The sequence below is a fragment of the Ursus maritimus genome, unplaced genomic scaffold (genome assembly GCF_017311325.1).
Source record: "Ursus maritimus isolate PB19 unplaced genomic scaffold, ASM1731132v1 scaffold_26, whole genome shotgun sequence".
Classification (NCBI taxonomy): Eukaryota; Metazoa; Chordata; class Mammalia; order Carnivora; family Ursidae; genus Ursus; species Ursus maritimus.
The window spans coordinates 36,847,437-36,872,161 of NW_024425119.1; the positions used below are offsets into that span (position 1 = coordinate 36,847,437).

General features: G+C 35.5%; 1 protein-coding gene across 1 annotated transcript in view; it reads left to right on the top strand.

Annotated features, from left to right (window-relative positions):
• Positions 1–24,725, top strand: part of ARID2 (AT-rich interaction domain 2) — a 160,077-nt gene that overhangs the window by 111,005 nt on the left and 24,347 nt on the right. The window contains exons 13-16 of the mRNA XM_040642361.1: positions 1,658–1,792; positions 2,647–2,843; positions 3,032–5,895; positions 13,940–14,088. Coding sequence (XP_040498295.1) covers positions 1,658–1,792; positions 2,647–2,843; positions 3,032–5,895; positions 13,940–14,088 — 3,345 coding nt within the window. The remainder of the gene's footprint in view (positions 1–1,657; positions 1,793–2,646; positions 2,844–3,031; positions 5,896–13,939; positions 14,089–24,725) is intronic.

Genomic DNA, 24,725 nt, shown 5'->3' on the forward strand with positions numbered 1-24,725 from the left:
AAACATTATTTTGACTTCGTAGAAAATAAGATTTGTCAGATTATAGGATTTTTGTTTCTTAAGTTAATGTTTTATTAAAACTGGAGTGTCTTTAAGAAAATAAAACCAGATTTTGTTGTTAAATGTCCCTTCTTTTTCATCACAAGCAATACTTCTTGTTCATTGATAGTTAATTTTTCCTTTTTCAGCGCAGTAAGGGGAAATGAGTCAAATGATACAATAGCTAGTGGCTTTACATGGAAATAAGCAACTTGAAAATAGTATTTTATTGAGAAGACTGACTAATCATATATTAACCACTTCCTGAAAAAATAAATTGTCGACTTGGTTAGATTTCACTTTCTCGTGGATAGTAGCTTCCACATAGTTATGAATTCCAACTTAAATTCTTTAGAAGATTAACAGATTGAATAGAAAAGATCACTTTCTGATGATGTGTTACATTAAAAATTTTCTTTCTTTGATCCCTTTTCTCCTATTCTCTAACATTATTTGTCTCCCATTCCATGTTCCTGTCATTCCATGTTCCATATTTTTGGTGCTTTCATATCTTTGTTCCTGTGGCAGTTTTCTCTAGACTTTTCCACTTCACTTAAAATCGGGTTTATAGTTTTAAATATCTCTAATTATTTGCTTTTTCCTCACTTTCTATATTTTTACTCCTTAAACTTGATGAGTCTCTTCCAGTAATACTTGGAAATGTTTATCTTCTACACTAAAACCAAAAAAGGTTTTTGTATCTAGTCCTTTTGAAAACTCAGTACTCAAAGAATTATGAGAGTTAGAAAAGGTATATACCACATGCACAGTAAAATGTGTGTGCGTTAGGTTTAGATTTGGTCTTCTAAATCCCATTTGCACATTTCTGCCAGTTCTAGTGAGGAAGGTGGAGAAAATCATTTTAAAATTATTTTATCAAAAGTATTACTTGATTCAGCTTATATAAACAGCTATAAGTTGGATTGTTATATGTATAGTAAGTCCTAGAAAAGAATCCTGTGAAGATAATTCGGCCTCCAGTCCTAACTTATATACAGATGGAAGTCACTTTATAAAAAAGACATACTGAAGTTTGAATTAATTTGTAATGCATTAGGAATAGAAGTTTCTGAAATGGGGGAATGGAAATGTGAAGCATGGGACAAGTATGATTGTCTTAAGGAGTAGTTGAAAGCTTAGGTAAGTTTTTTTTTCCTTAAGGAATTTGATCCAAGAGACAACAAAAGTTTAATTTTAGTTCAGTTTTTCTTCCATTTTCCACATCTCCAATGGAAATAGCTCATTATTGGGAATTTCTGTTACATTTTAATTATTGCAGGACAGGAAATTGAGTAGATATTGATTGAATAAAACTTGTTGTAGAATATTTGTTGCCAACAGACCAACCCTGTTCTCACGGGTGTGAACACAGTTTTTATATTTGTTGTTAATGCTTTTTTTATACTAAAATAAATATTAAATAGTTAATCTCCTTTTATTTGGCTTCATCAGTCTAAAACCTAGCGTGTATTTTTGCTAATAACATGAGATAGTGAAATTTGGTTAACAGGCATAAATATTATTTTACAATACATTGCCTTCAAATGGTTTTACTGTATTTAAATATGAACTGTTCTATAATATATTGCATAATGCCATTTATTTTTCTCCTTTTCAGGCTAAATGCTCATTTTGAAGTAAATCCAGATTGTTCTGTCTCTCGAGCAGAAATGTATTCTGAGTACCTCTCAACGTGCAGTAAATTAGCTCGTGGTGGAATCCTAACTTCAACTGGATTTTATAAATGTCTTAGGTAGGATGCATAGTTGTTAACTTCAAACATAGTTAATTTATATGACCTAGAACATCTCTTGCTCTTTAGAGAAAATACCAACCATCTATCTAGTTTTAGATATTTCTTTTTTTTTTTTTTTAAAGATTTTATTTATTTATTTGACAGAGATAGAGACAGCCAGCGAGAGAGGGAACACAAGCAGGGGGAGTGGGAGAGGAAGAAGCAGGCTCATAGCGGAGGAGCCTGATGTGGGGCTCGATCCCATAATGCCGGGATCACGCCCTGAGCTGAAGGCAGACGCTTAACCGCTGTGCCACCCAGGCGCCCCTAGTTTTAGATATTTCTACTACTTGAAATTTCATATTGGCTAGGTTGTAGTAAGATAGAAATTTAAATACAAGGGGATTTTGGAAATTAAACCCGGTGTTTGTGTTTGAACCTTGTGTGGCTTATCAAAGAAAGAGAAGGGAGAAACTTTTTTCTACCCACTTGAAAATCTTAAAGACATGACTTTTGCCCTTTTTAATCTTGAATAATAGTCTATAATACTCTTCAAATATTGAGACTTTTGATATTTTGCAAAAGTTCATAAAATAGACACTACCTAGATGCAGGGATTTTGTTAATTATATAGGGTATAGAAGTATTTAAAACCCAACAATGTTAATAAATAATGATTTTAAGAATTGGAGAACTGATCTTTCATATTTTTTCTTTGCTTCCCACCCTTGCAGAATATAACTATATGAATCATACTGGTTCGTATATTAGTAGTAGTAAATATACTACTGCTGTTCATGTAAACATTGTTAGAAGTCTGTTTTTTTGCTCGTGTGCTACTTAAGAAAACTAAGTATGTGTGTACTTTACAGAACGGTCTTTCCAAATCATACAGTGAAGAGAGTGGAGGATTCCAGTAGCAACGGGCAGGCACATATTCACGTAGTAGGAGTAAAACGGAGGGCTATACCACTTCCCATTCAGATGTACTATCAGCAGCAACCAGTTTCTACTCCTGTTGTTCGTGTTGATTCTGTCCCTGATGTATCTCCAAGTCCTTCACCTGCAGGTATTAATTTTTGAGTTTTAGGTATTACTATTTTGCTTATTCTGTTACTTCTATCATATTCACATGATGCAAAGTTGTTTGATTTTAATTTCTTAAAACAATTTTTTCTTGTATTAACTAATACAATGCCTACACACAGCTTTTCAGTAATTTCATTATGAATTTTGACTTTTCCCTCCCATTTTCAGGAATCCCTCATGGACCACAAACTGTAGGAAACCATTTTCAGAGGACTTCTGTTACCAACCAATCTTCAAATTTGACTGCAACACAAATGTCTTTTCCAGTACAAGGCGTTCATACTGTGGCACAGACTGTTTCAAGAATTCCACCAAATCCTGCAGTTCATACCCACCAGCAGCAAAATGCTCCAGTGACTGTCATTCAAAATAAAGCTCCAATTCCGTGTGAAGTTGTTAAGGCTACAGTAATCCAGAATTCTATATCCCAGACAGCAGTTCCTGTTAGCATTGCTGTGGGAGGAGGAGCTGCTCAGAGTTCTGTGGTTCAGAATCACAGTACAGGGCCACAACCTGTTACAGTTGTAAATTCCCAGACATTGCTTCATCATCCATCTGTAATTCCACAACAGTCTCCATTACACACAGTGGTACCAGGACAGATACCTTCCGGCACTCCTGTTACAGTAATTCAGCAAGCTGTCCCCCAGAGTCATATATTTGGCAGAGTACAGAACATACCAGCATGTACTTCTACAGTTTCACAGGGTCAACAGTTAATCACCACATCACCCCAACCTGTGCAAACTTCATCTCAACAGACATCAGCTGGTAGTCAGCCGCAAGACACTGTTATCATAGCACCTTCACAGTATGTGACAACTTCTGCATCCAATATTGTCTCAGCAACGTCCGTGCAGAATTTTCAGGTAGCTACGGGACAAATGGTTACCATTGCTGGTGTCCCAAGTCCACAACCCTCAAGGGTAGGATTTCAGAACATTGCACCAAAACCTCTCCCTTCTCAGCAAGTTTCATCAACAGTGGTACAACAGCCCATTCAGCAACCACAGCAGCCAACCCAACAAAGTGTAGTGATTGTAAGCCAGCCAGCTCAACAAGGTCAAACTTATGCACCAGCCATTCACCAAATTGTTCTTGCTAATCCAGCAGCTCTTCCAGCTGGTCAGACAGTTCAGCTAACTGGGCAACCAAACATAACTCCATCTTCCTCACCATCACCTGTCCCAGCTACTAATAACCAAGTCCCCACTGCCATGTCATCTTCTTCCACCCCTCAGTCACAGGGACCACCTCCTACTGTCAGTCAGATGCTATCTGTGAAAAGGCAGCAACAGCAGCAGCATTCACCAGCACCCTCACCACAACAGGTACAAGTACAGGTTCAGCAGCCCCAACAAGTACAGATGCAAGTTCAGCCACAGCAGGCGAATGCAGGCGTTGGTCAGCCTGCTTCTGGTGAGTCAAGTCTGATAAAACAGCTGCTGCTTCCAAAGCGTGGTCCTTCGACACCAGGTGGTAAGCTAATTCTCCCAGCTCCACAGATTCCTCCTCCTAATAATGCAAGAGCTCCTAGCCCTCAGGTGGTATACCAGGTAGCCAATAACCAAGCAGCAGGTTTTGGAGTGCAGGGGCAATCTTCAGCTCAGCAGCTATTGGTTGGGCAGCAAAATGTTCAGTTGGTCCAAAGTGCAATGCCACCCACAGGGGGAGTGCAAACTGTGCCCATCTCGAACTTACAAATATTGCCAGGCCCACTGATTTCGAACAGCCCAGCAACCATTTTCCAAGGGACTTCTGGCAACCAGGTAACCATAACAGTTGTGCCAAATACAAGTTTTGCAACTGCAACTGTCAGTCAGGGAAATGCAACTCAGCTCATTGNNCCAGCAGGAATTACCATGAGTGGGACGCAGGCAGGAGTTGGACTTCAGGTGCAAACGCTTCCAGCCACTCAGACATCTCCAGCTGGACAATCATCCTGTACTACTGCTACTCCCCCATTCAAAGGTGATAAGATAATTTGCCAAAAGGAGGAGGAAGCAAAAGAAGCAACAGGTTTACATGTTCATGAACGTAAAATTGAAGTCATGGAGAACCCATCCTGCCGACGAGGAACCACGAACACCAGCAATGGGGATGCAAAGGAAAATGAAATGCAGGTGGGAAGTCTTTTAAATGGGAGAAAGTACAGTGACTCAAGTCTACCTCCTTCAAACTCAGGGAAAATTCAAAGTGAGGCTAATCAGTGCTCACTAATCAGTAATGGGCCATCATTAGAATTAGGTGAGAATGGAACATCTGGAAAACAGAACTCAGAACAAATGGATATGCCGGATATCAAAAGTGATTTGAAAAAACCTCTAGTTAATGGAATCTGTGATTTTGATAAGGGAGATGGTTCTCATTTAAGCAAAAACATTCCAAATCACAAAACTTCCAATCATGTAGGAAATGGTGAGATATCTCCGATGGAACCACAAGGGACTTTAGATGCCACTCAGCAAGATACTGCCAAAGGTGATCAACTAGAAAGAATTTCTAATGGACCTATATTAACTTTGGGTGGTTCACCATCTGTGAGCAGTATACAGGAGGCTCCTAATGTGGCAACACAGCAGTTTAGTGGTACTGACTTGCCTAATGGACCTCTAGCTTCAAGTTTGAATTCAGACGTGCCTCAGCAACGCCCAAGTGTAGTTGTCTCACCACATTCTACAACCTCTGTTATACAGGGGCATCAAATCATAGCAGTTCCCCACTCAGGATCAAGAGTGTCCCATTCTCCTGCCCTATCATCTGACGTTCGGTCTACAAATGGCACAGCAGAATGCAAAACTGTAAAGAGGCCGGCAGAGGATAACGATAGGGAAACAGTCACAGGAATTCCAAATAAAGTAGGAGTTAGAATTGTTACAATCAGTGACCCCAACAATGCTGGCTGCAGTGCAACAATGGTTGCCGTGCCAGCAGGAGCAGATCCAAGCACTGTAGCTAAAGTAGCAATAGAAAGTGCTGTTCAGCAAAAGCAGCAGCATCCACCACCGTACGTACAGAATGTGGTCCCACAGGTAAGTCGTTCTACTATCAACCTTTCTCTTGAAAATTTCTCACTTGTAAATAGGATTGTAGGGGAATGTGCCCTCTTGTTCTCTGTCTCATCTTGAAAAGGTAATTGTGGCAGCTCATCAATGTACTCAGGCTCCCCTGCTCCTCTTTTTCGGTGTTCTTTGTAATTTTAAACAGTTCTCAATTGTTAACTTGAGCATGTTGCTTAAAGAATCTTTTAAATTTTGTTATAGACCCAAATTAGTAATTTTGTAGACCCAAGATAGAGGAGCACTTGCTAATCTGGCATCTTTTGGAGAATTTTTTAAATGTAAGTTAGTCTCCTTGGTCTCCTTGGGGGAGCGGATACACTAAGAGCACTTCAAAAGGGTGGTTCTATATTTGATTTTGACATGAGTATGTTTTTGTGGCTCTTTTCACCATTCTTTTGTAAAAAAGATGAATCCCATAAGTACTTTAGCAGGTGTTTTCTTGTTATATTTATATATTGACTTAGTTGCCTTTATTCTTTAAAAAGTATTATAATTTCAGTTCTTTCATCTATTCTGATATTCTTGCTTTTGTGTTTCTTACTCCTTTACCCTACTGTCATGTTTCTGTTATCCCCTCTTTAATAATCTATCCAATCTCTTTTGTACCCTGTAGTAAATAAAAATGTTTTCTAGGATTAGCGCTACTGAATTGAGGGTTCATTCTGCCTGTAAAGATTTTTAAGGTCCATCTTGTATGCTGTTTCCACTGAAACTAGGGATTTGCTTAACAGTTGTATTTAACCGTATTTCCTGGATGACTTTTTCTTTCATTCTCTTCCCTAAATACTACATAGCCAGAACTTTCTGTGACTATTGCCAGCTCTGCTAGAACTCTTCTGACTTGGGTTTCTTCTCTGTGCTTTTGGTGTTTACAGCAGATCTATGGTCATTGTTGGCATTAGTACCAAATCTGGGGGTGGAGGGGGCAGCAAAATGAAAGATGAAAGAACAAAGAATCCCTTGCTTCAGAACAGTTCATCCACTGATGTTCAACTTTTTTCATGTGAGTGGATAACACTGGACAGTGCTGTCAGGGGGCAAAATGAGATTTTAATTCATATGCTAGTACTGTATTGCTTGGATTTATTTTTATTGCAAGGTACCTAAATAGGTTGAGTATTCTTTAGGTGATGTGTACAGAGCAATAATTAGTACTGAGTTTTAGCGAAAAATACTAAAGCAATTTTACTCAAACTGCTACAAGTTGAGTTTTTCATTTGTTAAACACAGTAAAAAAATTTAAAGTATTACAGTGTCTGGCAAAAAGTAAGCATTCAGTAAGTTGATTTTTATATTTTTCCTACATTTATAATTTCTCAATTCATCTTAATTATGTTCCTGACTCTGTTTTTCTTCTCAGATTTTCTTATAATCCTAAATAGTTATAATAGATTAAGCCAAATGAGAGAAAAACTCCATTACTGTGGAATTATCAACCCTCATTTTTTTGTTGTCCTTAATCTTCCAGTGTGATTATATTCAGTGATGATACTTAAGTAACAAGGAACCAACAATAATACTTGTTAAGACTAGGACTTGTGTTAGGAACTTGGTACTAAAGCATTTTCTCATTTAATCCTTAAAGTAACTCTGTGAGGTAAAAGTTGTTATTACTGTTTTAGAGATGAAGCTCCAAGCAGCAAAATAACTCACCCACGGTCACCAACTAATGTGAAGTGGTTCTAAGACTGAACCACTGGGGGGTGTGTCTGAAATAAAGATTCGTACTCTTAACCCATTTCTCCACTATTTTAAAAGATTTCGTTGAAAAGTTCTAGAAAGCCCTTTTATATATAACATATTGGTTATTTGAACTATTACATTACAGAATGTGAGTAGCATTAAATTATAATTTTAGGACACTAATGCTAAAACTTTTTTATTTACACATTGGACATATATGTGTCTAATTCGAGCATAAAATTACTACATTTTATTCCTAATATGAAAAATGTTTTCGTTTATATATATTCTCCCGAAGAATATAGTTTATTTTAAATGGCTACATTCTTTATTTTTAAAATTAGTGTTTGGTTGGCATGTAGAAATTTAAAACTTTGCAAGGAAAAAGAGCATGCATGGTGTCTATGAGTGTAAGAATTAAAAACTGGGATTCTTATGTGTAACACTTAGCATGGTGACTGCTATATAGTTAGGCACTCAATAATAGTACAGCTGTATTTGACCTTCATATATGGGAATAAAATACCTATAAAGGCTAAAAAAGACTAACTGTTCAAGATGGGATCATAAATTTCCTTTGAAGGGTCAGCTGTTGGCCTTCTTAATAGCCTCCTAATAGAAAACCATTTCCATTGTTGCCCAGATTCTTCAGATTTCTTTTATAAAGACCTTAGTTTGACACCATTTTATTCACTATTGAATTGGTACCTTAAAGGGGTAGATGAAATAGAGGATTTAAATGTGATTTTTCAGCCAAACCTTGTTATTTCTACCATTGTTTCAAGGGGTCTGGGGATGTTAAGGAGGCTCCTGGACCCCAAGGAAGGACTTTCAGACTTTCAGAATGTTCAGGGCTGGAAAGACTGCAGGGAAGTGTCCCTGCTGAGAATGGCCAACAGGTAATCCTTCCTACTACCATTGTTATTTCATGTTTCTTTTCTCAGTTTTGTTCCCTTTCACTCCCATTAATCAGCTATATTAATTTCATTACAGAAAAAAACTAGCAACAGAAAAGGAGAAAGATCTATGAAAGTAAATGATATAACCACAGATTTTGTGTTTAAGTAGTATTTAGCTGGATAGTTCATATAAATCCAAAAGAAATTGTACCTATTTCAATCTTGTAATTGCAAGCTATAGGATAACTATTCATGAATTGGTATCTTCTGGAGGCATAAAACTAGATTGGCACATAAAAAATAAAAATAATTATAAATATTTACCTAAAGATTTGCCTTTTTCAGGAGCATGTAAAACACATGTTGAACAGAATAGCTGTTAATCCCATGATCTAAAGACATACTAAATTCTTATATATAAAAATAGTTTACTTAAGGATGTATTTATTTAAGGTGTTTCATATTTGTGTTTCCTCAGTTCCATGTCTTTCACGTAGGAATCATTGCTGATATTTTGTGTGACACTGAATTTTGGTATCTTCCTGGTCCCTTCCTTTCTTTGGTAAAGAGCTTGAAGTTATTCAACCCATCAGAAAGCAGTCTGTAGCCTCAAGGGGGCAGCATTTAGTCATAGCCAAGATCATTTTAGCAAGAGCCACGGGAATTATCATTTCAATATTTTAACAGTACTACTGCTTAGATTTGTAGAGTAGTAGCACATTGTAAAAACTAAGAAAGACATTACTCTTTGCATTTCAATGTGTCCTTATAAGCCATTCTTGGTAGGTATTGATTATCTAGGTTTATACTTCGTAAGAGTAAAAAAACTTGTAGTTTAAGAACATGAGGTAATGTTAGAGCAGAAAGAATCTCAGATATTATCTTGTTCCAAACTCTCATTTTTAAGAATTGAAGTTACTTTCCCACACTCACAAAGACCTCTTTTCCAGTGATTTCTATAATTGTCTTAATTCTGTTCCATAAGCATAATCACTTTTATATCACATTTAGAGTAAATCTAATTTTTATTCTTTACAACTACTTCAGAGTATCTCTCCTTACTTGCCTATGTTTTAGAATATACTTTCTCAGTTCCTTCAGTTAGATCTTAGGTGTCAGGGTGTCTTTCATCATCCTACTTATCTCAGTCAGTTCCATTTTATAAGTGGCTTTCAAAATCTGTAGCTAGAATTGAACACAGGGTTTCATTATTACCTAAAAAGAATTTATTTTGAGAATCTATTATGAATTTGCATCTTTCTAACACAGATTGAAGTGTTGAAGTTTTCATCTTTTTAAGGTTTTTAAAGTTTCGTATTAAGAACGTAAAGGTTTAAAAGCCTCAAATCCCAAGTCTTGTATCAGAAAATATCATTCTGGGACTTCTGAGTGGCTCAGTTGGTTAAGCATCCGACTCTTGATTTCAGCTCAGGTCATGATCTCAAGGCTCTATGCTCAGCAAGGAGTCTGCTTGAGGATTCTCTCTCTCCTTCCACCTCTTCCCTCCACTTGTGCAGTTTCTCTCTCTGTCTCTTAAATAAATAAATAAATCTTAAAAAAATATTATCACTGGGGCGCCTGGGTGGCACAGCGGTTAAGCGTCTGCCTTCGGCTCAGGGCGTGATCCCGGCGTTATGGGATCGAGCCCCACATCAGGCTCCTCCGCTATGAGCCTGCTTCTTCCTCTCCCACTCCCCCTGCTTGTGTTCCCTCTCTTGCTGGCTGTCTCTATCTCTGTCGAATAAATAAATAAAATCTTTAAAAAAAAATATTATCACTGTAATCTAGAATTTTTAGCCATAATTTACTCTTGAAAAGATGATAGAAGAAATCAAGGTTAAAATTTCTTTTTTTAATAAAAAGATAAGTAATAAAACTGCTACATTAACTTTTTTAGTTAATTTTACATTGCAGAATAAATCACATAGTTAGTTGTTTTGCACCTTTTGTGTAATTTTACTTTTCTGGTCACTCACTGCTGGATTTGTGGCTTTGATTTGGGGGGAAAAAGAACCTGTAATATAAAAAAGGTAGCTCTTCCTCAATACAGTAGGTAATAGAGAATATTCATCAAGAATGATCATTCCAAAAACTTTGACTTTGAAACCTACTTTTACATTTACACTTGAGTTAGGGTTATGGCTAATGATCTAGCAATTCATAGTAAATAATAAGGTTAAGAAAAAGTAAACTTATACATCCTAAAAGAAATATATTTTGCACTGTCATGTAAAAGACCTAATTCTTTTTATTAATTAATTAATTTTTATTTATTTTTTTATGGGGGGAGGGGCAGAGGGAGAAGGAGAGTGAGTCTTTTAAGCAGACTCTGCGATGAGTGCAGAGCCCATTGCTGGGTTGGATCTCACGACCCTGAGACATGACTTGAGCCCAAATCAAGAATAGAATGCTTAACTGACTGAGCCACACAGGCACCCCAGGAATGTATAATTTTTTAATAACAAGAGGAAACCTAAAAATATTCACCCCTACTGTCAAAGGAAATATGAGTCTTGGAATTTCTCATTTGGTTTATATTCTATAAGTACTTTAATTCTTGGGGTGTTTGGGTGGCTGAGTTGGTTAAGCATCTGCCTTTGGCTCAGGTCATGATCCTAGGGTCCTGGGATCAAGCCCCACTAAGGGCTCCCTGCTCAGCGGGGAGCCTGCTTCTCCTTCTCCCTCTCCCTATCCCCTGTACGTGCTCTCTCTCACTATCTCTCTTGCTCTCAAATAAATAAAATCTTTTTTTTTAAATACTTTACTTCTTTCTGTTTCAGTGATATATTTAGATCTATTTAATTCTTTTTGTCATTTGTTTACTTTTTACTGTAAAATTTTTCATATACAAAAGAGCCAGTAAGTCTTCATGTATCTATCACCTAGCTTAAAATATTATTACCATTTTGCCTTTTTAGTTTCATCTGTTCTTTTTTTTTTCTATCATTTTTTTTCTTGGAGTTCTTTAAAACAAATATCAAACATTATTTCATTTTGCCAATATATAATTCAGAATCTATTTCTCTAATAGTTAAGTACTTTTAACTCTGTAGATGTATCTCTCTCTCCAATGCCAAATCACATCTAACAGAAATAGTAATGTGTTTAATATTATCTGACACCCAGTTAATTATTCTCTAGTTGTCTTTTAAAAACAAACTGGTTTGTGTGTTTTTTTCTTTTAAACAACTCGTTCGAATTAAGATCCACAAGTTTTTACACGTTGCATTTGGTTAATGTGTCTTTATTCATTCTTAATTTAACAGTTTGGATTAATTTCAGTCATCCTTGCCGCATCCCTCATTCACATTTGGGGTCAAAATACCTTGTGATTCCTTTTTAAATTTTCTGTGTGACACCAAATAAGAGTTCCACAATGGAAAAAAAAATAGGATAAAGATTTGTTAGTACTTATGAAAGTAAAAATAAACTTAATCTACAAATATATGACAAGATATTCAATAAAATACCTAATTTAAACAATAATAATATAGGGAACCAGAAGGTTCATTCTGAGGGAATTTGAGGCTTCTGGCAAATTTACCTTTTAATTAAAATTCTGGAATATTTGTAGCTTGTTATTCTTTAATATTTGTATTTGGCTGAAACTGATCCTCTTGGTTACTCCCCCTTATTAGGTTTTCCTAGATTTTTATTGCAATATTTTCATTTCAGGGAAGCAATTTGAGTAATTCTTTTGATAAATAGACTAACTCTGATGTTACCTTCCATTCTTTTGTCTCTGATCCTTTTTTTTTTTTTTTCTGTCTGCTTTCTCAGCATCAGTTTTTATGGCTGTAAGAATTCCCAGGTGAATGATTGTCAAATCCGGGTTTCCAGCATTAACTTCTATTAATAGACATTTGTTGTAGTTGATCTCTCACTGTCCCCAAAGCAAACTTGTTACCTTCCCTCCAAAGTATGGTTTCCATTCTCTATTTGGACTTTTCTATTTGGACTTCTAGCATAATAATAATAGTAACTGTTGCCATTTGTTGAGAATATAGAACTAGGCTCTTCATCTATAGATTCTCTAGTCTTCCCACCATTCCTTGCATTAGATTTCATTACTTCACAGTTTATAGATAAAGAGACTGAGGATCACAGAGGTTAAATAGGTTGCCCAGGGTCACATAACTAGTTTAAAAGGCAAATTGAAAGTTTGAATACTGATGTGTCAAGCTGGAAAGTCCACATCCTATCTGTGACACCTGTTTTTTCATGCATGTATATGCATGTATATGTTTTCTCACTGATCATATTGTAAAATCTTAAGGGTGGGATCCTATTATGGAAACAACTTCAATCACATCCCAAAAGTAGATTTTTTTTCCTTAGAACTTGGAACTCCAAAACTCTCATGACTTCACATTTCCAGACTTTTTTCAGCATTTTATGCTCCTTTTTTTCATTTTTATGCTCTAGCCTTATAGTGTTTTGTCTTTGTTTCTAATTATTATGGCTTTTAATCTGATGTTTATAGCAGTTTTTAACTAGTTTTGCCAACTAGTTCCGGTAATACCTTGTAAGTGAACAAGTATATTTAATATTTCCAGGGTTTAAATTTATTGCCATTAAACACTCCTTTGAATATGGTATGCTACCATTTCTATATGAGAAATTCAATATTATTTTTCCCTTTGTGATACATTATGAATAAAATCTGAGTTAAGGTTCAAAGAAAATATTTTGCCTCTAATTGGTTTAAGCTATATTATAATTATGTATTTTTTAGAGAGAAAAGGATGGGCTACAGAAGAAGAAAACATAGCTTATATTTAAAAGACTTATGTGTACAATTAAAATTCTTTTACTTGTATTGTCTGTCAAAAGCTATAACTAAACTTTACCTTTAAAGACTAAAGTTGTTAAAATGGCTTACTATAAAATAATATTTACAACATTCTACTTATGGTTACTTCATTTTTAACATCAGAAATTTTCTTTGGTTTTTGCTCTGATTGTTTTATGCTGTAGTCATTAAATAATCTAAAATGAAATATGCAAAAAAATAATAATTTGCAATTGATTTGTTCTTGTGCAGAATGTACGTAAGTAAATCAAATGGGTGTATTTATAGTAGATTTATTCCTCATTTTAACCTATAATTGTGTTTCTGCCTAATTTTATTAATCTAAAAATTCTTAATTCTAAATAAGGTATATCCTGTAACAATAACAATGTAATCTTGCCTTTGTGCTTCATATGAAGTAAAAGAATTTGACTTCCTAATTATTTTTATAAAAATAATTAGCTTTGTTAAAGAATTTTTAACAAATGATCATTAACTACAAATGTAAATTTTATGTTAGAAGTGCATAACTATCAATATAATCATATAATTGTCATTATAATCACTTTATGCCTATACTTTGGAATATGAATGTCTTTCAGTGTCACCTCACAAACTGCGTGGTTGTGTTTTTTCACAGAACACTCCTATGACGCCTTCACCAGCTGTGCAAGTGCAGAGCCAACCTAACACTTCCCAGCCTTCTCCATTCAGTGCATCTAGTCAACAAGGGGATCCAGTGAGAAAACCTGGACACAACTTCATGTGTCTGTGGCAGTCTTGTAAAAAGTAAATGGCAATTTTATTTGATACACATAAATGCTCTTTGTTCTGGAATGATTTTATATTTACATTTCTGTCATCTATACTTTTATGAAAATTTTCTTTTGAAACCACTGAAGTCTTTTAGCAAAAATACTTCCTGTTAAGAGGAATGTTTATGTAGATCCAGTGGCACCTAAGCTAAGAAATTTGTATAAATGGTAGAAAGAGCTTCATTGCCTAATGGTAGGTTATTGGGGAATGTGTTTCGGTATTAGCTGTTAATAAAAGAAAATCAACTAAGCATTTGATTTCATATTTGGCTCTGGTTAGAGATAGGTTTTTTAAAGTGACTTGAAGTTGGTGGCAGCTATCGAGTTTCTGTATTGTAGCAACTTAAAGATAATAATCTGGTAGGAAGTCTGATTTGTCTTAAATTTGAGTTTGGGTTGGACACCCCATGAAAATTATTTTTAAAGCCATATCATTTCACAATTTAATAACTAAGATGAACAGTGAGTAGAACTGAACTTCCTAAAACAGGGCTTTCTTACACTTGAAGAAATACTTGCAAATAATGTTGGTTAAAATAAAATCGTTCTTTTAACAGTGCTCAGCCAAGACCCTTCGCTTTGTCACTTTTTAGAGGTCTAGGACTAAGGCACTTGTCTTAATAGACATAACGCCCTTCATTTTTTGGATATCAAAGTTCCATTTCACTTTAAATGGTAACAGAAATTACCATATTCTTTTAAAAATTATATTTGCTATTCATAATTTTAATGATATACTACAGATATACTTTACTGTAAACTTCATATACAGGTTTGTTGTGGGATTGTGGCTATCACTGTAGACTAGGGATTGTTAATAGTATGCACAGTTTCTTTGGGCAGTGTCCATCAAACTTTAAATCTCAACATAGAAGTGACGTCATGAAATCATTTTGTCAGGTCTCCTTGTGGGTTTTTGCTGGTTTTGTTGTCTTTTTTTTTTTCCTACAATTAAAAAAATGAATAAAATATATCAGATTCCATTATGTTAGTAAAGGTAACTATTGTTTATATGTATATATAGTATAAGCATATGTGTACTAGATTATAGTGTAGATCTTTTTGTTAAAAGGTAGTTTACAAGTCAGTGCTTTAGGTGGTCTCCAATTACTTCTTTGATTTGTTTATTTTGAACATCTTGTTTTGTTTATGTTGTAAGTTAATTTGAAACTTTTTTTACCAATGTCAACTGTATTCTTTACTGTTTTTAGATTTTGTTTTTGTTTTTCCATGCAAATGGAAGCTGATGGAGTAGGTAGTCGGCTAATACTGTTTGTTGACTAAAAAGTTTGAGAATAGCTGCTTTAGATGAAGCACTTATAGTATTTCAAGAAAAAAAAGTTGCTGGAAGAGTTAATGAGCCTAAATGCACAACATGATTTCCCATCTTGCTACAAAATTTGATATGCGCCTCCTCTTTGGAAGTCTTTTTTGAATAAGACTCAGCAAGTCTTCCTAGAGCTTGTCATTTTTTAAAGCCATTTTTAGATGCTGCAATCCTAATTCAGTTTGATTCTGCAAATATTTACCGAGTACCCTCTAGGAGGGTGTATGTGCGAGGAGTTAGAAATAAAAAGGATCATTCTCAGCTTTTAAAGAAGCACATCCAAAAACAAATTCATGGTATAAATAAGTGCTATAAAAAGGTAGTTGGCAGATAGCGGACAGTTAACGCAATGCTGGGATGGTTAGAAAAGTTTGAGTACAGGCGCGCCGGGGTGGCTCAGTCTGTTAAGCGGCAGTCTCCGGTTGTGATCTCATGGTTGTGAGCTCTGCGTCAGGCTTGCGCTCAGTGCAGAGTCGGCTTCAGATTCTCTCTCCTTCTGCTCCTCTTCAATTGTTTGAGTTTTATGAAGAGCATTTTAGAAATGGCATTGTGTACTTCCGTGAGGAGATATGTAATATCTTGTCTCTTGTTTTGTGATGTCAGCAGCCATTGGGGATCATCACCTAAATCCATCATTCCATGAAGAGTTGTAAAATGTACAAGTTCCCCTCTTACCAACTCTTTGATTTCCCTGAGGAATAATAAGTTCCTAGAAAAAAGGCTAGATAGGTTATTTATGATAGCTCTTTTTTACCAGTTTTCAAAATATTGCATTATTTACTTGTATTCTTCAAAGGTGTCCCATGAAGTTTGGATTCTGTTTGTTTTTGTTTTTAGTATCATTATAAATGAACTTATGAATTTAAAAATTTTAGTCCATTGCAGTTATTATTTCTTGATGTTCACATTGTCCTGTCTTAACCAGTAAGGCCTATTCATGCTGGTTCCCAGTTCCTTTGGTTAAGTGATCTTAATATGTCTCTGACAGTTTCCTTGCTCTCTGTTAGACAAAATGTTCCTGCCGCACACATGGAATCAAATTTCTCCAAGGAGGTCTTTTAATGGGAAATGGTATTTAGTCTAGGTTCCAGGGAGTATCCATTGCTTTTAAGTTGGTTATTCTAGATATTTTAGTGGACAGACTAGAAAAGCTAATGGTTTTTATTTCATGCTTAGAAAGATCTTCTCAACTCTTAGATCACATAATACACATTTTGTTGCCTTCCACTACTTTAATTTTTTTAACTTTTTGATCCATCTATAATTTAATTTCATGTATAAAGTATGAATCTAGCTTTATTGTTTTCCAAATGGCTAACATATTGGTGTTCATCTTTTCCTTAGGTGTTTGAATTTCCACCCTTGTTATCTATTAAATTCTTGTATGCTTTGTCTATTTCTGGGTTACTTGTTATCCCACTGGTTGGATATGGCAAGATCCCCCTCCTAATTTTTCTTTTTCAGGGTGTTTCTCCATTTTTTCAAGCACTTATACCAGGCACTATGCTAGATTCTGAAATTAAGAGTGATTTATAGATTGGATTTGGTACACGTACAGATACTTATCCTTTCAAATGAACTTTAGAATGTTTCTAGAGATCCAAAGAAAGCATGTTGGCATTTTCGTTGTAATTGCATTTTTTTTTTTTAAGATTTTATTTTGTTATGTATTTGTCAGAGAGAGAGCACAGGCAGGGGGATCAGCAGGCAGAGGGAGAAGCAGGCTCCTCACTGAGCAAGGAGCCCGATGTGGGACAGGGTCCTGGGATCATGACCTGAGCCAAAGGCAGACGCTTAACCAACTGAGCCACCCAGGTGTCCCTCATTGCAATTGCTTTAATGAATTTTTTGGTAGTGTTTATCTTTTGATAGTGAACATTTTTCCAGTGTTACTTCTTTCCTTACAAGATAAAGGTATCAGCATATGGTATTACAGTCTTTTCTACCCCTGTATAGCTTGGAAGTTTTCTTCACGTACATTAATTGTAGAATTTACTGCTAGTTGTGGTTCTTATTTTTTTGTTGCTGTCATAAATTCTTATAACTTCTATTATATTTTTCAACTTGTGGGGTTTTTTCCTACATTTATACCTCTTATTTTGTCCTCTTGTCCAATTATAATATCTTATGTTCCCGGAATAGTTGTATAATAGTGATAATATTCATCCTTATTGTTTAAAAAAAAATCAGTTGACTATTTCTTAGAGCAATTTTAGGTTTATAGAAAAGTTGAGCAGATAGTGCAAAGAGTTCCCATGTATTCCTTCTTCCTTGTACAGTTTCCCTAATATTAACATCTTCTGTTAGTGTGATGTATGTTACGATTGATGAGTAATATTTACACATTATTATTAGCTAAAATCCAGAGTTTACGTGAAGATTCACTCTTTGTGCCATACAGTTGTGTGGATTTTGACAATGCATAGTGTCATGTATTCATCTTTACAGTATTCTGCAGAATAGTTTTACCACCCTGAAAATGCCCTGTGTCTGATCTGTTCATCTCTCTTTACTGCCTCCCCTCTTTCCCCCACCTCTGTGCGCCTGGCGACTACTGACTTTCTTACTGTCTCTGTAGTTTTGCCTTTGCCTAGAATGTTATATAGTTGGAATCAGACAGTATGTAGTCTTTTCAGACTGGTTTTTTTCACTAAGAATATGAGTTTAAGTTTCCCTGTGTCTTTTTGTGGGTTGATTGCTCATTTCTTTTTATTGCTAAATAATAGTAATTCCATCGTATGGATGCACCAGTTTGTTTACCTGTCGAAGGACATTTTGGTTGCTTCTGGTTTTTGGGAGTTAAGAAGTTGCTATAAATATTTGTTTGTAGCTTTGTGTGGACATACTTTTTTAAGTAAGCTCTGCGTCTAACCTGGGGCTTGAACTCACAACCCTGAGATCAAGAGTCACATGCTCCACCGACGGAGCCAGCCAGGCGCCCTTGTATGGACATGATTTTTAACTCATTCAGGCAGATACCTAGGGTTATAATTGCTTGATTGTATGACATGACTAAACTGGTTTTCAGAGTGGCTGTACTATTTTGCATTTTTTACCGGCGATGAATGAGTGAGCGTTCCTGCTCCCCCACGTCTTCATCACTATGCAGTATTGTCAGGGTTTTAGACTGTAGCTGTTCTAATAGATGTGCATTCATATCTGTGTTGTTTCAACTTGTATTTCCCTGATAACAAAAGATGTTGAGCATCTATTCATTTATTTATTTGCCATCTGAATGTCATCATTGGTAAGGTATCCAGATTTAATAACTGTTTTTTAATTGGGTTGTTTGCTGAGTTTTTAGTAATATATAGGTGCTAGATTTTGTCCAATCTGTTCTTTCTTTTCCATCTGTTGATATGAACATATGATTTTCCTCCTTTAGCCTGTTGATGTGGTGGATTACATCAATTAATTTTTGGAATCTTGAATCAGCCTTGCAGACCTGCAGTGAAGAAGTTAAATAAATATGCATATTTTTTCAGCTTAGCCTAAGATATTTATTTAGTGTTCTTACATTTGACCTAAGTGGCTCAGCAAAGGACATGGGTAGAACAGCAGGGTAGGGGCACACAATGACACATTGCATCCTTCATTTTTCATTGGTATATAGTTTTTTTTATGTTATTTGACTGGATTTGCTAATATTTTTCTTGAGCAATTTTTTTTTTTTTTCAAAGTGGGCTCCACGATGTAGAGCCCGGTGCAGGGCTTGTACTCATGACCCTGAAATCAAGACCTGAGCTGAGATCAAGAGTCAGACCCTTAACCGACTAAGTCACCGAAGTACCTCTTTTGAGGATTTCTACACCTATGTTCATGAGAGCTACTGGTCTATAGTTTTTCTGTCTTTGTATGGTTTTGGTGTTAGGGTAATGCTGGTCTTATGTAATGAATTAGGAAATGTTCTCTCCTGTTTTCTGGTAGGGATTATAGAGAATTAGTATCATTTCTTCCTTAAATGTGTGGTAGAATTCACCAGTGAAACCATACATCATTGGTTCAATTTTTTCAGTAGTATACGCTCCGTTCAGATTATTCTTCTTGTGTGAGTTTTAGCAGATTGTGTCTTTTAGAGAATTGATCCATTCATTTCATAAATACCAAATTTGTGACATAGAGTTATTTGTAACATTTATTATCCTTTTAATGTTCATGGGCTCAGTAGCAATGAAAGAAGCTTTCATTTCCGATATTAGTAATTTGTGTCGTTTTTCATTCTTTCTCTTCGTTAAGCTAGCTAGAGGTTTATGTATTTTACTGATCTTTTCAAACAACCAGTTTTTGGTTTCGTTGATTTTCTCTGTGTATTTCCTGTTGTCATTTCATTGATTTCTACTTTAATTTTTATTTTTTTTCTTCTGCTTGCTTTGAATTTATATTGTTCCTTTTCTAGTTTTCTAAGGTAGAAGCTTAGATTATTGATCTTAGAGCTTTTCTAATATATACATTTCATGCTATAACTTTCCCTCTATGTACTGTCTTAGCTGTATCCCACAAATTCAGTAAGTTATAATTTCATTATCACTTAGTTCAAAATATTTTAGAAATGTGTTAATTTCCAAGTATTTTGGGATAGTCCACCTGTCTTTTTGTTAGTGATTTTTAGTTTAATTACATTGTACTCTGAGAGCTTACTTTATATGATTTCCATTCTTTTAAATTTGTTAAGGTGTGTTTTATGTCCCAGAATGTGGTCTATCTTGGTGAATGTTCCTCGTGAGCATGAGAAGAATGTTTTTTTCTCTTGTTGTTGAAGTATTATATAATTGTCCGTTAGATTCAATTGATTGATGGTGCTGTTTAGTTCAAATACCTCCTTACTGATGTTCTGCCTGCTGGATCTGTGAATCACTGATAGGGTTGTGTTAAGTTTCCAAGTATAATTAGTGGATTTGTCTATTTATTCTTGCAGTTCTGTCAGATTTTGCTCATATTTTGATGCTTTGCGTTAGGTGGAGACCTTAAGAATTCTATGTCTTTGTGAACAGTTGACCTCCTTATCATTATGTAATGTCCCTCTTTATATCTGATAGTAACCGTACTCTGAAGTCTGCTTTGTCTGACATTAGTATAGTTACTCCAGCTTTCTTTTGATTACCGTTAGTGTGGTATATCTTTCATCATCCTTTTCTTTGGGGGGGGGGGAGTATAAAATGGATTTTAGTGTTCAAATTAATATTATTAGTCCCCAGCTTTCAACTTTGAATATGATTTTCTCTTCTTCCCCTAGGTTTTCCTCATATAAGTCCTTCAACTGTTGCTAATTGCCTTTTTAAAAATTTTTTTAATTGAAGTGTAGTTGGCATATGATATTATATTGTTTCAGGTGTACAACATAGCCACTTGACAATGATATACATTATACAACATTCACTATGCTAAGTTTAGTTACCATGTGTTATCATACAAAGTTATTACAGTATTTTGACTATACTCCCTGTGCTGTACTTTTCATCCCTGTGGCTAATTTATTTTATAACTGGAAGTTTGTACCTTTTAATTCCCTTCACCTATTTTGCTCATCCCAACCACCTCCATCATACTTCTAATCTGTGTTTTTATATCTAACTCACATAGTTGGGTTTTGTTTTGTTTATCTACCCTGCCTGTCTCTTTATCTATTAATTAGTATGTTTAGATCATTCACGTTTAAAATGACTATTGATACAGTTGCACTAATATTTATCATATTTATAAATGTTTTCTATTCATTTCACTTGTGTTTTGTATCTTTTGTCTTCACATGGTTTTAGTTGAGTAATTTATGATTCCATTTGTTCCTCTTAATATATCAATTATATTTCTTTTAAAAACTTTTTATGATTGTTCTAGGGTTTGAAATATATATTTACCGCTAATCTGTTTCACTTTAAAACTGCAATATACTGCTTCATGTGTAGTACAGGTACCTTGTAATGGGGTATTCTTACTCCTTCCCTCGTGTCCTTATGCTGTCAATCACTTCACTTATCTAAAAGATTTAATCACCAAATGCATTGTTGCTGTTACTCTGAACACTTACCTATTAGATCAGTTAAAAAGTAAGAAAAGTAAAATATTTTATTCTACTTTCATTTTTTCCTTCCCCAGTACCCTTCCTTTCTTCATATACATCCCAGTTACTGACCTCCACCATTTTTCTTCTCTATGAAGAACCTTTTTTAACATTTCTTATAAGGCAGCTCTACTGTGCAGATATGCCCTCAATATTTGTCTGAAAAAGTATTTCTCCTTTGCTTTTGAAAAATAATTCTGTGGACATAAAATCTTTTTCTTTTAACTTTAAAATATTTCATTCTACTCAAGAGACATCCAGTGTAATCTTACCTTTGTTGTGTTATCAGTGAGGTTTTTCGTTTTTCTCTTTTCCCTCTAGCTACATTCAAAATTTTTTGTCTTTGGTTTTTAGGAGTTTGAATATAATATGCCTAGGTGTGGTTGGGGTTTTTTGTTTGTTTGTTTGCTTGTTTAACATTTATCTTATTTGGTATTCTCTGAGTTTCCTAGATCTGTGGTTTGGTATGTGTCATTAATTTTGGAAAATTCTCAGCCGTTCTTAGTTCAGCTATTTCCGTTTTATCTCTTTCCTCTTTCTGGTATTCCCATTACATGTATGTTGAACCTTTTGTAATTGTCCCACAGTTCTTGAATATGTTTCCTTTTTTTTCTCTTTGTTCTTCGGTTTGGAAACTTTCTTTTTTTGTTTTTTTAAGATTTTATTTATTTGACATAGAGAGAGACAGCCAGCGAGAGAGGGAACACAAGCAGGGGGAGTGGGAGAGAAAGAAGCAGGCTCCCAGCGGATGAGCCCGATGTGGGGCTCGATCCCAGGACTCTGGGATCACGCCCTGATCCAAAGGCAGACGCTTAACAGCTGAGCCACCCAGGCGCACCAGTTTGGAAAGTTTCTATTCATACATGTTTAAACTCACTGATTCTTTTCTTGGCTATATCCAGTCTATTGATGATCCTATCAAAAGGCATTCTTTTTTTTCTTTTTTCTTTTTTTTAAGATTTTATTTTTTAAGTAATCTCTATACCCAACATGGGACTCAAACCCACAACCATGATATCAAGTCACGTGCTCCACTCACTGAGTCAGCCACTCCTCAAACACATTCTTTATTTCTGTCACAGTATTTTTGATTTCTGACATTTCTTTTTGATTCTTAGCATCTTCATTTCTTTGCTTACTTTACCCATATCTTCTTGCATGTTGCCACTTTTTCCATTAGAGCCTTAGCATATTAATCACAACTATGTTAAGTCTGCATTATGATAATTCCAAAACCTCCGCCATATCTGAGTCTGGTTCTCATGCATGCTTTGTTTCTTCAAACTGTGGTTTGGGTTTGCTGTTGGGTTTTGGTGTTTGGTTTCTGGTTGGTTTTTGGTTTTGGTTTTGGGGTTTGTTTGGTTCTTTTCTTTTTCACATTTAGCATGCTTTGTAAGTTTTGTTGAAAGCCGGATATGTTGTATCAGTTAACAGGAACTGAGGTAAAGAGACCTTTAGTGTTAAATTTTATGTTTACCTGCTCAGGAATTATGCTGTATTTAATGTTTGCTGTAGCTATAGGTGTCAGAGGTTTCAGTTTCTTCTAGTATCCTTCCTCCCCTCCCCTGTTGTCTTTGGGTTTTGTTAGCAGCTCATTTTTTTAAAAGATTCATTTGTTTATTTTAGTGTGAATAGGGTGAGGAGAAGAGGAAGAGAATCACAAGCAGACTCCCTGCTGAGCCCAGAGCCCCATGCAGGGCTTGATCTCAAGACCCATGAGATCATGACCCCAACCAAAACCAAGAGTCGGATATTCAACCAACTGAGCCACGCAGGCGCGCTGAAGCTCAGTTTTAAATAGACTGTAACTTACAGCTCTCTCGGTTGTAATCCACTGTTATTATACTGGAACCTTGTTGATGTGGTGATAAGGTATTGCAGATGGGAAGCATTCTATAATCTCATGATTAAATCTAACTTTTTTTTAGTGGGCTTGAGCCTAAAGGCTGTGACTTTAAGAAGAGTTTCTTTTATTTTCTTTATTTTCTCCCCTTATGTGAGACAGGGAATCTGGAGGGCTCAAGTCATCCAATTGCTCCTTCCCCTAGGCCAGATGAGGCTTTGGTAAAGTAATTTTCCCTGAGGTCAGGCCCTTGGTAAGGAGAAAAAACCACTCTGGGCATATTTAAAATTGATTGCTTTCTCTCTCCCCTTGCTGGAAAGCCCTAGGGAATTTTTCCTCCAGTCTTTACCTTAGGACCCTGGTAAAATTCCGGGAGGTAAAACTCACAAAAGTGTGGGCTCTCTGAAGACACTGCAGCCACACACACCCCACCCCCAGCCCCTGCCAGAGTTTTTATCTTTCAAGATAATCCATACTAGACCTCCATCAATTCATCAATTTCTGCTTAAGTATTCCTACCAGTTATTGCCTCTGGAAGTTATTTGTGATCTCTATATTCGACTGTCTCCAGTTTTCAGGGAGGCAGTTGGCCTTGTGACCTCAGTTCTCTGATGGACTTAAGAAGAACTGTTCATTTTCAGTTCGGTTTTTTTCTTTTTCTGAGGATGGGAGTGACAACTTCTAAGCTTTTTATATGTCTGAGCAAAAACTTGGAAGGTCCTTGTTCTTATCTTTATTCTTGTTTTTATATCATCAGCATGATGTGGACTGTTAGTTTATAACTGAAATATATAAATAATGTGTGATTATAGTTTGTGTTTGATCCTTGTTTAAGAAATGGGACCCAAAAAATTCTCTATAATAAAAAATACCCATGAACTGCTCTTTTAATTCTGTGTAATTAGAGGAAAGGACTCAATGCCTCTGGTAAGCCAAGAATTTACATTCATTGTTTTTAGTACTATTTCTTGGCCACAGTGTTCTTTGAATAAGCAATGTTAGGATAAAGGGGACATTTGAGAGGCCTCCAACTTACCTTTAACCATAGTATCTCTGCTTTTTACTTCATGTGTAAAGACTCTAACTCATATTTTGTTTGAAAAGATGGCTCTGCTGCTATAAAAGACATTTGAAAGCCACTTTTTTAGAATACATCGTTTCTCATTGATATCTAGCTAATAGCTATTATAGAAAAGATGGAAATTATTTTCCTTTGGGAGGAATGTAATCTATATCGTGTTTATATTTAGAGTTGTATCATTAAAGAGTCAAACAGAATTTAGAGGATCTCAATAAACATTTCCAGTGTGGAAGCTTTCTCTCTAGAAACTAGGGACTTTTATTTGCACTAATAAAATTGATATTCCCTGACCACCTAGGAAT